We start from the raw sequence: 16691 nt of genomic DNA, 5'->3' as shown, positions 1-16691 counted from the left end.
ACAATGACATACTCCACATTCTGCTAGACTGCCAGGAGAAAACTTGGGGGCACTTCATTTTTCTCTATTCTGTCTGACCCCACAAAACGAAACATTTTAGATCTAGAATTTTAAACCAAACCAGATGCAAACCATCAAAAACAATCAAAATCTTAATGCAGGGCATGTTAAATGGTGTTATCAAAGCATACTGCTTCAGGAATCCAAATGATCACATTTTGTGTTCCTGTACATTCTTTTTTTTTAAATAGTCAAGCACCAAAGTTGATTTTTCCTAAATTTGGGTTTCACAAATAAGTTGGAATAGAGCAAATTCAGACTACACTGACTTTTAATTTGTTCATTCATATTTAACCAGCAGTTTATTTGATACTTTGTGACCTAGTCAAACTTTCAAAGATAACCGTTTAATAATTGAAATAAACTGTTCAAAGTATGAACTCATTTTCAAAAATTTATTTTATAACAGTAAGATCAGCCAGAATGCCTGGAGGTAAAGGCACTTATTTTGCCAGGAATCATAAAAATCACATATTTAACAATCAGGCCAAAAGGATCAAGAATCTTCTTTAACTGATCATCTTTACACACGCAATGAAAGGTGACAACACAAGGTAACTTCCATCAGCTGCAGAATTAGCACTTGCAGTGGAAGAATCAAACCATCAAGTCTATACCAGCTTATGTTTAGCAATCCACATGTATTTATCAGAATCAGTTCTGACACAAAATCTCTACACAAAGCTTTGGCATGCCATTTCTCTTTTCAGATGAAGGATCTTCAGAGTATTTCCAACATTTTAACCTTTTTGCTCTCTCTGGTTAACTTTGCAGTTTATTCTGCAAAGATCACAACGGATTAAAATAAAAAATTCAAAATAAATTTAATTATTGCATGGCAATTTTGTAAAGCCATGAATGGTAATCATTATATTTTTTTAAAAACATTTTGCTAAAATTAATCTATGTTTATACCTTTGAAAAATTAGTTCTGCCCCTCTTGCATTCTGTTGCATGTGAAGGTCCTGAAGGTCTGCCTCCACACTTCTCCCTATTCCTCGTTATGGCAGCCTAGGTCTTGTTCCCAAGCCTCCTTTAGATTTTCTGTGTTGTCTGCAGACATGGAGATAAATATGGCGCAGATATATTTGGAAATTTTCCAGAGTGTGGGCAAATAGATTAGATGGGTCAACTTGCGCTGGAGTTGATTATCACTTGGTCTCAGAAGAAGTGAAAAGGCTAGATAAGATACTGGAAGGCCTTGTCTGAGCTATCGGACTCTAAAAGGGCCTTATGTCAGCTACTTGAATCTACCCGGTGACTACTTCTAGTTGTTTACAATTATACCAACGTGAATAGAGAACATGCAAGAGCATGTTTAATGAAGTATCTCTTTCTGGACTAATGGTACTATAAGACATTCACAGGCCCCTGATAGCCCTGTTTGGGAATCTAGGAAGGGCAGGCTGTTTTTGTGGGTTCACAGAGGCATTTTTCACTTCCATCTTATCCACCAATTCTGTTGGAAGGCTAAATCCTAAATGTGTGTCCAACAGCAGCACCTGAAGTTTGGAAGGCCGAGTGTTCTGCTCCACTTGGTGGGTTAAATGATGCAGGGAAGAAATTACCTGCTGTAACAGACTTAGTCAGGCCATATTGATATATAGAGAGAAACTATGTTCATTTTTATTATTTGTTCTTTAAGAACTCAGTTTGCATTAAATAATACGGAAGGTATTATCCAGGAATGATTTCCTGCGTAGCTATTGTAAGGGGAAAAAGTGAGTATTTTGTCGATAAATCCATGTTGCTACATATATATTGATCTGCGTTCCTCAATACATACTGAAATTTGACTTCAATATCATGAATGTAGTCAAAAATAGAAAATAACAAACCATTAATATCAAAGTTTTGTAAAAATGTTAGCCTAAATGTAAAAGCACTAGTCTAGGGCAAAAAGGTTCCAGAAGTCTTGATTAAATTGCTCTGATTGCTTGACTGTAAATAATGTCCCAAAGTTAAAAAAGTAAACAAGACTGACAACTTAAATTTACCATCCCTTACTTCTACCTAGACAACGACCAACACCAACTCCAAATTGCAACTGCCACATAAAACAATGCTTAGGTAGATTACAGTCATATGCCACTTCACTTTTTTCTGTCCTGTTATTAAACAGCCCCTACTAAAACAATTAAAAAAGGACAAATGATGACTCAAACATCAAGTCTGGGACACATTAGAAGTTTTGTATTCTTCTGCCATAAGTTTTCTCTTTGCATTCAGTGAAAAATCCATTCCCCACAGGTTGCATTACTCTGAAGCAGCTACAATAAATAAAGTCCATCAGAATGCTGTTCGTTTTTAGTTTACTGATGTACTGATTTTTTTTGGAATGTAAACAGATCTTTTATACTGCACTTACCTAAGCCCTTCTGGCCTGGGTTCTTTGCAAAGTTGAATGTGAACTGGTAAAAATCCTTAAACTTTGCTTGATCTTTTAATTCTAGTTCCAACTTTGGCAGTAGGATTTTCAGTTTTTCTATGCTGTCACACCTTAAGCAATAAGAAAAATGTTTTTCTTTAAATCAATATATCACATATTTCATCCATAGTTCTTACGGAGCAATTAAAATTCCTTCATCCTCCCTCTATCTTTCCAATCAGAAAGCTGTAGCATCTTCATTAGGCTTTAAGATCTGATTCAAAACACTTTTTATTCATTACTGCACAATGAAAGCCCAACAAATTAAGCAAAGGAGCTGGTGTCAAACTTACGAGTTTTTTAAAAATTCAAAAAGATCTGCATGCTTACCAATCACACTTTTAAAAGGATGATTCAGAATTCTGCAACTTAAAACATGTCAGTATATTTGTATGAAAGATACAAATAACTGAAATTCATAGTAAAATTGGAAAGGTACTGCATTTGGATGCCCTCAGAGCTTTGGATGTTACCATAAGGCCCCAATTCAGCTATTCATTTCTCTATATGGTTTTGTATTTTCCAACTATGTCTGAGGTAAGAGTCTATGCAAGGTCAGTTCCTTCCACCTCTTGAGAAGGAAATAGGTAGCTTGGAACATAAGGCAAAAAAGTTTGAGACAGAGTGGAAGGAAGGAATGGAGGAGGAAAGGCAAACAAGCAGGCAAAGTGCTAGCCCTTATAGTTTGCACTTTGTTCCATACAAACACATTTTGAGCTTTGTCTAAAATTTATCTGGTGCTCATGAGTTTTCGTAATCACAAAAATAGTACCTCTAAACAATTATAGGGTATGTCAAGTCATCAAACTTATGACGTTAACTAACTTCAAATTTTTGGAAGTGCATAGATGCCTGTATCAAATTCTGAATTACTGGTCCCATGGAATGACGTAACTGCCAAAGTGTTACAATGCATCAAAGTCACAACTGTGCAGTACCTTTGAACTAGTGCACTATGATTCAACTGAAAATTGATCATCTTTACAATACAGAAGAGAAAAACAGAACTAGGATTTTGGAGAAGACATAGTAAGTACTCTGTACACATGTGAAAATGCATGTTTGGGTAGCCCAAGGCTATTCCTAGTTCATGAATGTAGCATTTAGCTCTTAACCAGTACTGTTTTATAGATGTAAGTTATTACCTGGAAATAAAATATTTTGTTTCAAATGCAAAGTTTAAAAGTTTATGTTTTGGGACTGTGTTTAATTTAAAGTAAAATGCATTAGTGAAGGGGGACATGAGACCTGCTCCACAAAAAGCCTGGGTGGCTTGGTTGCTATGGAGCCAGCGAGGCCCAAATTGATTTACTGGGAAGAAGGTGCAAGATTTTCACACGTGTAAAGCACGACTAGAGCAGCTGCACTGACAGTGAATAGGCTTTTAGCCTCCAAGTCTCAAAGGGAAGTGTTTGGAAGATCAGGCTTTATGAACAGTCATACTTTGAACTGTATATTTAACTCCAAGATAGAAGTGAGTTGTGGGAAAGAAAAAGTAAGGAAGCCAGCCCACAGAAGCTAAGAATCACTTTAGATTGGCTTCTGGAGACAGTGTGAAGTACAACCGTAACATGGAATTTTCCCATATATCAACAGTTAAACAGTTAAGTTTTCTGTAGTTAAAGTATAAGTTGCCTACAAAAATAGCATTTTTTTCAATGTTGCTTTTAATTAATTTGTCTTCTGACCTTTCCAGTCAGTCATAAGAATATAAGAAAAAGGAGTAGGCCATTCGACCCCTCGAGCCTGCTCCGCCATTCAATAAGATCATGGCTGCTCTGCTTGTGTTTCGAATTTCACATTCCCATCTACCCCCGTTAACCTTTGATTCTCTTGCCTAACAAGAATCTATCTACATCTGCCTTAAAAATATTCAATGACCCCGCCTCCTGAGGCAGAGTGTTCCAAAGTTGCACAGCCCTCAAAAAATTTCTCCTCATTTCTGTCCTTAAAGAGCAACCCCTAATTTTAAAACAGTGCCCCCCTCCTAGTTCTGGACTCACCCACGAGGAAACATCCTTTCCACGTCCACCTTGTCAAGATTGTTCAGGATCTTATATACTTCAATCATGTCAGTCAATGGAAGTTCAAATTTCTTTTAAAAAGTTATCGGTCTTTCCATGGATTGTAACAATTTACACAATTTCATTAAGAAAGCAACTACACCAGCAGTTTCCAACACACAATTACAAATTTCTACGTTTTTTGTCATACGTCACGCTGTGGACTCAAAATTCCTCTTCCTCCATAAAATCTTCATTCGCTGAAGCTTGACAAATCTCCCTTATACGGACACATGAAAAATTTCTCAGGCCAGAGTTTTGACAAGTTACCAATAATTTATTTTTTGGACAATGCAATACTGGCACCTTACATGCTCTCCAGTTTGTATGATCACTAAATGAATTGTCAACAGTGGTATACGGTAAACCACGCCAGGAATAGATATAATGAAAATGTAGCCATATAAACTAGGCAAGCCTGATTGCCCAAATATCCTATGACCAATAGAATTTTCCTCTCCCAATGAACCTCAAGTACTAACTTATTAACCTGCACACTCACTTGCACTCCCATCCCCTCACCATGTAGGCACACTCTATATTTCAGTCAGCTACTTTTATCAATTAGCCACGGTAAAAACAAACGCTCCAGGCATTTAAATTTTTTTGGGCACTGCAGCTACCTCCATAGCCATAAAAGCTGAAGATATAAGAACAAGAGAAAGCCAGAAATAATAAGTTAATGTTTCAGGTCGACGTTTCATCAGATCTGATAAAGGGTCATCAACCTGAAGTGTTAACTGTTCTCTCTGCAGGTGCTGCCTGACATGCTGAGTATTTCCAGAATTTTGCTTTTATTCCAGGTTTCCACAACTGCAGTATTTTGCTTTTGTGACAAGAATTGGCCATTCAGTCCCTTGGGCCTATACACTATTCAATTAGATCATGGCTAATCTGCATCTCTACTCCACTTTCTCACCTTTGCTCTACCCATACCCCTTAATACCCTTACATAACAAAAAAACGATTTCAGTCTTGACAGCAGCAATTGTCCCAGCATTCACAGCCTTTAGGAAGAAGAGCATACAAATTTTCACTACCCTATGTGTGAAAAAGTGCTTTCTGATTTCTCACCTGAATGCCGACACTCTTATTTTAAGACAGTGTCCCCTTACCCTCGATTACCCCAGCAGAGGCAATATTTATTTCGATCCAATCAAATCCTTTTAAAATTTTAAGCACCTCGATCGCCCCTCAACCACTTATATTCAAGGCAAGTTTATGAAATCTGTCCTCACAATTCAACTCTCCAATAAAGGACTTATTACATTTGGAGAGCCTGCATTCCCTCATAGATCCATGATGACATCAATGCTGCTGGACACCAGGAGATCTCCTTGACCTGGAGCCAGATTCAAACTAATGTGGGAAAGGGGAAATCCATGCCACAGAAACTGCTAAATCTTTCTACACAGTTTTCTTTGCAGTCAGCAGCAAGCATCTTCGTTTCAGCACTGACTGTTAAATCCAAGCCTATATTTTTTTTTAAAACATCCATCCAATTCAACTCAACAGTCATTCGTCCTTCACATCTTTGGGCAACATCAGCACTGAGGTACAGATTTTAAATGCGACAGCAAAGTGTAATCCCTAAATTGGAACAGAATCCCTTTTTTTTAAGGCAACATTCAAGAGGATGATGATAGTATGGATGGGGCAACAAAGACTATCCAACTGAAGCCTAATGTCAAAATTGGTTGAAACCTGCATCAATGTATTGCAATATAGGATTAAGTAATAGAGTGAATGCAGAGTCATCCTGAAGTACTCCACTCATTCCCTCTCCATATACTCATTCAATTCATTTGAAAGCCTGCATAAACTGGACCTACTCAGTTGACATATGAGCAATATCATCAACAGCATCAGCAATTTGCTTTTATATAGCAAAATGCCCCATGTTGCTTCAGAAGTACAAGGACAAAGCAGACACAAAACCAAATGAGATATTAGGAGTGAGGAGGAAAAGGTTTGGCCAAAAAAGGTGGTGCTAAGGAGGAGAGGGAAGTGGAGGGAGGTAGGGGGATGGAGTTTAGGGCCTTCCTGCATACGAGCATAAGCAGCTATAGGCAGAGCCGCCAATAATGGAGTAAAAAGATAGGGATGCACGACTCTGCAGTCAGACAATCAGAGCATACTTCAGTCTAGGGGGGAGCTTGTAGCACAAAGGAGCCTACAGAGATGGGGAGAAATGAGCCCATGGAGAGAAATTGGAACAAGAACAATTATAAATTTGAGACATTCGGAGACAGGGCGCTAATGTAGGTCAGCAAGAAGGGCAGCAGAGTCATGAATCTGCTGAATTTACGCAGGATGGAAGGCAGCCCAGGACAGCATTAATACTGTTGAGTCCACATTTGGCAAAGCATGGGTAAGAGCTTCAGTAGCAGATGGGCTCAGGCAGGGGCAGTGGATAATAAAGTCATTTTGGAAGAAGTGCCAATCTTTGATTGGAAGGAAATGGAGTTGGAAACTAAACTCAGGGTCACACTGGACACTTGAGCTTGCAAATAGTCTGGTTCAATCTAAGACAGTGACCAGGGAAAGTACAGAGCTTGTGGTGAAGCCACTGCACCGAACGACTTCTCATCCTTGGTAGTTTCAACTTCCATTTTATTTCACCATCCTCTCTCTTCTGAGTTCACTGCCTTCTTATCCTCCCTAAATTTCTCCCTCCATGTTCATATTCAAGGCTACCCCTTGACCTTGCTGTCACTCGTGGTCTTATTAATCCCATTGTCAAACACAAATAAGGCCATCTCTGATCACTCCTTTGTATCACTCTACACACATATTCCTTTCCAAGTCCCAACCCCACCTCCTTCTGTATCTGCGCCTGAAAAAAAAAATCCCCTAATTCATTTACAACTGCACTTTCAAAATCCCAACTTTCTAACCTTTGGCCCTCTGTCTGCCACATTTCTTAGCTACTGATTTATTCAACCCCACCCTTTGAAGCCCGAGTCCCAATAAAACTAATGCTCTCTCTCACCCTGGCTTCTCCCCTAGTACGCTCCTCATCTCCACTCCCTTACGTCCAAGGGACAAAATACTTAAAAGAATATGGTGAACAGCTGGTTCAGCCATTCACAGTTAGATCTGGCTGGACCACATAAAGCACCATCAGGCACTGCCTGCTCTCGTTTGCTGAAACTGCTTACTATTCCACAATCATTCTGGAAACCAAGGATAACACCTTTTCGCTACTTCAAACTGTCATCTTAAACCCCATTTCCCTCTCTCCTCCACCCTCACCTCCAACAAAAGGTGTCAAGCTCATGGACTTCTTCGTCACTAAGGTCAATACTATCTCATGAGCTGACACTGCCTCATCCCTACCTTCCATGAACCTACCGGGCCAAACTTCCTCTAAAACTCCTGCCACCCCCGGCCTTGAGTGTGCATCTTTCTCTAGTTTTTCTCCTATTCCTCCTCATGCCTTCATCTTGTCCTTGATACCCACCTCCAGCTCCTTCGACCCTATTCCCACTAAACTGATGAACCAAATTCCATTCTTGGCCCCCAAGTTAGCCAATATGATTAATAGTTCTCTCTTTTCAGGTGCTGTCCCTCTCTCTTTTAAATTGGCCATCATCCCTCTCTTCAAAACTTAACCCTAACCCGTCCTTGCAAACTACAGTCCCATATCCAACCCCGCCTTTGTGTCCAAAGTCCTGGAACATGTTGTTGCCTCCCAAATCTATTCCCATCTTTCCTGAAAAACCAGACTGTTTGCAACCTTGCTGTCATATTTGACCCAGAGATGAACTTCTGACCATATATTCATGTCATCACTAAAGACTGCTTATTATTTCCACCTCTATAACATTGCCTGACCCCATCCCTATCTCAGTTCAGCTACTGCCTAACTCCATCCCTATCTCAGTTCATCTACTGCTGAAATATTCAGTCATGCCTTTGTGACCTCTAGATGACTACTTGGACTCCTGGCTACATTATAACCTCCATAAAACTGACATTCCAAAACGCTGTTTGCAATACTCTTAACTTACATAAAGTCCCATTCACCCATCACCCCTATTGCTCACTGACCTACATTGACTCGTGGTCAAGCAACATCTTGATTTTAAAATTCTAATCCTTTTTTCAAATCCCTTCATGGTCTCGCCCCTCTCAATCTCTGTAATCTCGCTCAGCCCACAACCATGTGAGATATCTGCACTCCTGTCCCATTTTTAGTCACTTCGCCATTGGTGACCATGCTTTCCATTGCCTTGGCCCCAAGCTCTGGAATTCCCTGCCTCTCCACTTCTCTACCTCATTTTCCTCTAAGATATTCCTTAAATCTATGACTTTGATAAAGCTTTTGGTCATCTGACCTAATATCGCCTTATATGGCTCGGTGTCATATTTGGTTGTATTATGCTCCTGAGAAGCACCTTGGGATAATTTGTTACTTTAAAAGGTGTTATAAGTTGTTGTATTTGGAGCCAAAGACAATGACTTGAGCTTTCCCAAAGCTTAGCTGAATGAAATTGCGGCTTATCCAAGACTGAAAGCTGGACAAGCAGCCCAACATCAGAGATAGTGGAGGGGTGAGAAAAGTTGTGAAGAGTTAGAGCTGGCCATCATTGGAGCACACATGGAAACTGACCCCATGTCTTCAGCTGATGTAACAGATAGGAAAGGGGGGTGGGCAGGGATAATTCTTGATGGACACTGCAGGTGAGGGTATAGGGGTGCAAAGAGAAGCCACTGCTCTGGGTACAATTGGGTAACTCGGGTTAAACCAAGCAAGACAGTCTCACCAAGATAGACAAGTGAAAGAGAGGTAATGGAGTATGGTGCGGTGGTCAACCACAAAGGGGTTGAGAAACATTGGAAGGAATAACACATTATAGTAAGAGAATATTATTTGTCACTTTTACTAAAAGATTGAGTAATTCTGAAGGGAAGAACCTGTTTAAACAGATAGTATTTTTTATTACAGCTTTTTATAATCTACCTTTTAAAAACGGTAGTTCAAGACAAACCATCACAGAAACTGCGGGAGTTAAAGTTTGAAAAGCACCAAATTGAAGTGTTAAGATCAAAAGGTTTCCATGTTGTTGAAAAAAATGATTCTTGAAAGGCAACACGTACAACTGACCAATATGATTTATTTTCCAGACAAAGGGTGATACAAGCTAGAATCCTGTCTTCACCATAAGTAGAAACTTTGCTGAAATCAAATAGAGAAGCCACAAAACAAGGGATTAATGCAAATGGCTGAAGTATTCCCACACCATGCAGAATGTAAGCAATTTCACTACCAGTTCACTGTACAGCACTTGCTCAGCAGCTGCCATTATTAGAACAAACATAGTCAAATATTGTCCAAAACAATTACGTGTATGAGTGACTACTGCTTGCATATATATATAGTTTCAACTTTGTGTTTCAATCTGGGGGAGCCCTGTATAAATGTAGCTGTGAAATCCCTTCTCTATACAGGAATGGGCAACAGAGCTTCAACACTCTTCTATGGCCTTTTGCTGTCTCTGTTGCTCTCTTTGCTGTTAAAGTTACCCTGTAATGTAAAAATTGCTTTAATAGAAGGGAAGTCCAAGATTTCAACCTACAGAACCAATTCTTGAAAACTAGGACTATAAAATCTATATAACTGCAACATGGATTTGAAGGGTTTCATAGTGAATAAACAAACAAGCTTATTAAACATGAATTTCTATTTCTAGACATGTACAAATGTATTATTTTACTTACCCTAATTCTGTCATACCATCTATGAATTCTTGTTTTGAGAATTCACACTGTGTGGCTGCTCGAAATTTCCATGCAACGACCAGTACACTGATACTGGCTGGATCCAATCCTAAATCATCACAGAACTGCTGAATACCGTCTATTCCTATTTTATTTTCATCTTGCGGATCTAAAAGCAAAGAAAAGTACACATTTACTCAGAATGTGCTAATCTTTCTCGAAAAGGTGTCTGGCTAACCCAGTTGGTTGCACGCATACAATTGAGTCTGAAGTTTGAGAGTTCCAGCTACACTTGAGCACATAATCTAGGTTGGCATTTCAGTGCATCATCAGAAGAGTGCTCAGATTTTGAGATATCATCCTTCAAATGAGATGCTAAATTAAAGGCCTGTTGTGGGATTGAAGTGAACATTAAAAATCACAAAGCATTGTCCAAAGTGAATTGCTCTCCTAGCATCCAAGGAAAATTATTGTCCCAATATCCTGGCCAACATTCTTACCCTCAGCGACCGCCAGCAAAACAAACGACTTACATTTATGTAACCTATATTTATATAGCACCTTAATAACAAATTTCAGCAACAGATGAGCCAAGACGGGGTGAAATTGGACAATGTTACAGCAGTGGAAATAGGCAATCTTAATGATGGCACAAATAAGAGGTCAGAAGCTCATCTCGGGGTCAAATATGACACCCAGGTTGTGGATAGACTGGTTCAGCCTCGGATTGTTGTCAAGGAGAGGTATGGAGTCAGTAGCCTACATGTCTCAAACATCTTAAAGCTCTTCATAATCAATTTTTTTTAAAATTCCTGTCCCAAAAACTTCTTTGCCTCCCTCTTCTCCTCCTCTAAAGCATGGCTTAAATTCTAAAACTGAGCTTTTAATCATCTTTCCTAACATTTCCTTATGATAAGCAGAAATTTCCTCCGATTAAATATTGGGAAGTCTGAAGTCAGCTCCTTGGCAGCATTACAAATTTAAAACGAAGCTTAAAGCATTCACAGGCAAGCTAACAGGTTCCTTGGAAATAATTTTAAAAACAAATTTTTTGTGGGGTTCAATTATTCTGCAGTGAGTGCAAAAAAAAACTGGTTTCCTATCAATGCCGAAACTTAATTTGGGCCCAGATAGGAATAAACAAACACCACCAAGGAATTCCCAATAAAAAAAACACTAAAGAAACTCTCCAGTGCCTTTACAGTGAAAGGGGAGATTGATGTATGGCATATGGGAATCATGGGATACTTGATTTAAAACTGAAAACTGCTAAAACTTGTATAATGTCTATGAGGCAGAGTGTCATATGAGAAGATCTAATCAAGAGGAAACAAGATCAGGGGAGGAGACAGAGCCATATGAGGAAACATGATTAAGAAAATACGAGATCAGAGAAAGAGGCAGCGTTAGGTGAAAAGATCCAATTAAAGAGGAGGCAGCTGGTCAAGTGAACTTTTTGTAACAGTATAAATTGACTGCTTAAACTATAGAACCCCTATCCGTGACAGCGGAGCTTCTCCTTGCATGCTTGTAATAAAGATCACTCGCTTGAACAAGACATCCAACTTGCAAGCTGTTTTTGGGTACCAAGGCGAGTCCTCACCCTTTCATATAGCGACGAGGATGGGATATGGCACATCTGGACCACGACAGTGAGGAACTGACCAAGGGGTGAGTATCTTTTATTTTACCACCCATAGTTAGGAAAGATCTACCATGCAGTCGCAGGACTGGCAACTTAAGTGGGTATCAAACAACCAACACCTGGAGACTCGAGTGTCGAGCAATCAAAGCAAGTGCCAGGGTAGAAGGTAGCAAGTTGAGAGGGCCAGACAGACAGCCATGCTGAGAAAGCCACAACACAAAGCCAGATAGTAGGTGAAGCCACGAGGGGGGTTTGGGAGGTATCCCGAAAGCTGTTACCACGCAGGAGACCGCACTGAGAGAGACCGCAAAGCAGACCTTCACAAGAGATCGAGCTGCACAGGGGATTTAAAGGGTATCCTGTAGGTCAACACTGTTCAGGCAGACAATACTCTGGCAAAATGACCGATAGTGCTGAAAAGCCTGGATTGGAGACCAGAGGGGTTCCTTACCAGGTTTATAGCAGATAAATATGAGAATCTGATCAGGAAAAAAGATGGATGAAAATTTAATGACCCACCAGAAGCACAAGGAGAATGATGTAAGGGCCAAATGAAAGATAGGAAGGATAAAGCAATTATGAACATAATCAATTCTTATTTGGGATTCTGCCAGCGAGTTCAGGAACAAGACCAGGCCAATAAAGAATTGGTGGTAAAAACAAACCCAGAGAGCAGTCAGGGAAAGTTTAGTAGAAATTACATTGGAAGTACCATAGTAGTCTAGAATGCTGTTGGAGGGACAAAAGAAGGAAAACTTGTGTGTGCGTGTAAGTCTATGTTGACATTTGGTCTCTGTGCGTTTGGAAGCTGTTGAATAGCAAATGTGTGTGAAATGTCTCTGAGCAAAGTTGCATCAAGTGGATGTAAGCTAAAAAAGAAGAAACTAATCATGATAAAAATAAGAATTTGAGTGATTGGAATGACTTGAAAGGCTGACACATAACCTCTTGGAGAGTTTGTCTGTTTGAGAGAATTTACTTTTTGCTGTCATTTCCAATAACAGTTGTTGAAAGACATTCGAAGAAAGAAGAATTGGGATTGTTGACGTAATTGATTTATTTCTGTTTACCTTCCTTTAAAAGCACGTGCTGCTCTTTTCTGGCTGTGTGTGTATGGATTTATTTTTTGTATGCATGATGTTTGTATGTGTGAATGTGTAACTTTATGATTAGGGTTAAGGGGAGGAGTACTTTATTTTGAAATGTTTGGAGTAATTATAATTCATTCTAATTAATTCTGAGTTGGATTGGATTGGTCTTGTGTTAAAAACTTCCTGCAAAGTTCTCAAAAAAAAGAGGGAATTTATTCTTAATATTCTTAATGTTACTAATTGAAACTTGGAAATAAACATTTTAGGACTGAAACAGCGGGTGATCTAAATTCAAAAAAAAGAGAAACAGAAGTTTGGAGACAGATGACAATTAATCTAAAATCCTGCAAGCCACAGGGTTGAGGGAAATTAACTAGGTTTAAAGATTTAAGTTACTGGGTAAGAGTGACTTTCAGGGAAACTCTAAAGCTAAAACACTTTGGCACAACTCTGGATGAAGCTCTAGTAATTTTTAAGTTCTAAACTTTAGTACCAAAGTTACAACATATACATGGAAAGTAGGTCTGCATTTGGACTGTAGTAGGTAGTGCATGATTACATGATTGCCTGAAGCAGGTAGGAGGTCAGATACAGAAAAAAATAATTAGGAACCTTGTAGAGGCAGCAGGACTACCAAAGAAAGTTGCAGTAGTTAAAAGTTCTCTAGGAGATCATTACCCCAATCCAGCAGGGAAATGCGTGGGTAGACCAGGCACAGGGGGAGGCAACAAGATATGGCGGACCTGATTAGGACCACCGGGGACAAGGGAGACCTGGAGATACTGAGAGGGGCAGTCAGGTAATCCTTAAAGTGTTACTAGAGAAACCAGGATGGCAAGCATGGTGAAACAAACCCGATGACATTATGATGAGTAGTGACACTTTGTGTGTATGGACCGTAAGGGTAGGTGAGGATGGAAACACTGGTCACAAGTAAAACCATTTAATGGCTGATTTGTTTACTCTACAGGGAGATCAAGGTGGATCCCAGAAACTAACAATATTGTTACAGGTTGAATCATGGGCGACCGATACAGATTGCGATATGCATTGGACTACTGGCTACAACAGTATCCACATATGCCAGGTAGTTCGGGAAGGAACAAAAGACAACCCTTACGGGACCTGACCAATGAAGTGTGCTACTCTGCCCAGAACTGGAAACAGGTCCAGCAAGCGGATTAGTGTTAGTAAGAGAAAACAAAGGTATTATGTGACAATGTACACCACCAGCTGATACCCAAAGTACTGAACATCAGAGTTAGGCTTACCCATTTGGTGCTCAACTAAAACTTGGGCACTAACACAGCACTGCTGAAGCAACAAGCAGTCCAGGTCAGTAGCAGAAGCAGGGGAGATCCCCACCTCCAGAGAAAGGGGTGGAGGAAGCGCAGCTTGGTAAGTGACGCTACTGTGCAGTTTAATACAGGAACCTCAACAGTAAGTTCGATTGATCTGGCCTTGGTGGGCCATAAGGTCTGTAAATTAAGCATTCAACTTAAAGAAATATTTTAAAAAGAGCAAGGAGTCCAGGCCTAGGCAACTGTATTGGAGGGTCACACTCAGACCATTAACGAATTGATTAATGAAGGCCATAATGCCTCACGTAAGACAGCCCAAAATGATGTCTGTAGTACTTGTGGGTCATGGGTGCTTGAACAGACATGGGGTAATCTAAGGCAAATTCATGAGGGAGAACTACCCAAGTGGATTACAAACAAACAGTTGACCAACCTGTCTATAAAGGCAGGGTCGAACATAGCCGGCTGCCAGCTCAGGGGTTTAATTTATGTGTATTCAGCAAATACTGAATGTGTTAAGAAATGGATTGTTGTTCGGCATGGTCTTAGCAATCCTGCTTTTGACAGAATTAACACCAGGAAGAACCTTGTATAGAGTAGAGAATATAGGAGTAATTAGAGGGGATTATTATGTAAGACACTGTGTTGTGTCATCATACGTAGTAGAGAAAGGGGGAAGCATGATAAGTACCACTTTAGGTGAGTGCAGTGTAGGGTCCTCCACAGTGGTGTGCCCCCACCCAATATACGAGAAGGCAGAGACCAGTTGTGGACTTACAGCAATGGCTAATTGTACAATGGAAGCTATAGCAGCTGAATTGGAACCAACACGAGTAGCATATCTGGGCAAAAGGAGATATTGTATCACTACATCATGACAGGAATACTGCCATGGGAATCACCCATGTCCACTGACCAACCATACCGAATGTCTACACCCCTGGTGCAGCTCGGATGGGAAGGGTTGAACTGGTAGACATCCACAAGCAGGAGAAAGTTTTTATGCAAGTTGAGGGAAACATGAAGGATAACCTGGCACAATATGTTAGCCAATTCTCCTACCAATACCCACACTGCCTGAGCACCTTGATGCAATACGGGGGGCACTTGAAAGGGTGGATAAGACATACCATGCTCTGCAGTAAAAGAGCAAGGACATTGAGCAGATAGACGACACCACTTAGTGGGAGGACCTCTGGAATCGGGACCTCAACGTGCAGATCCATCTGTGGATCCGGATTATCTCCCACGTTTTGGTGGTTGCCCAGTTGGTGATGTTGCTGTATATGACTTGTCTCTTGTGCAGACTAAAGAGACAGCAAAAAATGTCACTGGTCAATGTTCTGGAAGGTACAGAAAGAGAACTTTTGAAAGGTGGGAGCACCTACTGGGGAGGATCAGTTTAGTCCTTAGTGTACCCTAAGCAGAGATTGCAAGCAGGTTATAGTTTAGCTTGAGTAGAAGTTTAACCCGGGTTATAATTTATTTCAGCACATTCTTAGCATAATACAAAGTATCAATTACAGTCTAAGCCTGGTCACTAGGACACAGGTGAGGTTGTAAGAGGATCCTCGGTAAGGATTCGAGGCTCGTCGAAACCGGTAGGATCCCTGGATTATTCGATGGGCAGTGGGTTCTATGGTAATGCCTTCCTTGGGCCAGAGATGTTGGCCAAGTGCCAAGACGGGGCGCTCTGACAGGGGGAATTGACATATGGCATAGGGGAATCATGGGTAACTTGACTGAAAACTGAAAACTGTTAAATCTTGTATAATGTGTGTGAGGCAGAGTAGATCTAATCAAGAGGAAATGAGATGAGGAGAGAAGACAGAGTCATACGAGGAGACATGATCAAGAAAAGACGAGAACAGGGAAAGACACAGACAGGTGAAAAGATCCAATTAAAGAGGAGGCAGCTGGTCAAGTCAACTTTTTGTAACAATACAAATTAACTGCTTATACATCGTGTTGTAAAACCCCTACTCGTGAGAGTGGGCCTTCTCCTTGCATGCTCATAATAATAATCGCTAGCTTAAACAAGACATCCGACTCTCAAGGCGTTTTGGGGTAAGCCCTCATCCTTTCAACGGACGTTGGTGATGCAACGTAAACAAAGGTGAGGTGAGAGTGACTGCCCTTGACATCAAGGCAGCATTTGACTGAGTGCGGCATCAAGGAGCCCTAGCAAAACTGGAGTCAATGGGAATCAGTGGGAAAACTCTCCACTGGTTGGAGTCATAACTAGCACAAAGGAAGGTGGTTGTGATTGTTGGAGGAAAATCATCTCAGTTCCAGGATATCACTGTTGGAGTTCCTCAGGGCAGTGTCCTAGGTCCAACTCTCTTCAGCTGCTTCATCAATGACCTTCCTTCCATCATA

The 16691-nt window shown here is 40.4% G+C and overlaps 1 protein-coding gene across 4 annotated transcripts in view; it reads right to left on the bottom strand.

Moving 5' to 3' along the window:
• dcun1d1 (DCN1, defective in cullin neddylation 1, domain containing 1 (S. cerevisiae)) overlaps positions 1–16691 on the bottom strand; it is a 53647-nt gene that overhangs the window by 12267 nt on the left and 24689 nt on the right. For all 4 annotated transcript variants that reach the window (XM_078563960.1, XM_078563958.1, XM_078563961.1 and 1 more), the window contains 2 exons: positions 10276–10444; positions 2429–2559 (listed from right to left, as the gene is read on the bottom strand). In XM_078563960.1, coding sequence (XP_078420086.1) covers positions 2429–2559; positions 10276–10444 — 300 coding nt within the window. The remainder of the gene's footprint in view (positions 1–2428; positions 2560–10275; positions 10445–16691) is intronic.

Source organism: Cetorhinus maximus, chromosome 19 (genome assembly GCF_964194155.1).
Source record: "Cetorhinus maximus chromosome 19, sCetMax3.hap1.1, whole genome shotgun sequence".
Lineage (NCBI taxonomy): Eukaryota > Metazoa > Chordata > Chondrichthyes > Lamniformes > Cetorhinidae > Cetorhinus > Cetorhinus maximus.
This window is presented reverse-complemented; position numbering and strand designations above follow the sequence as displayed.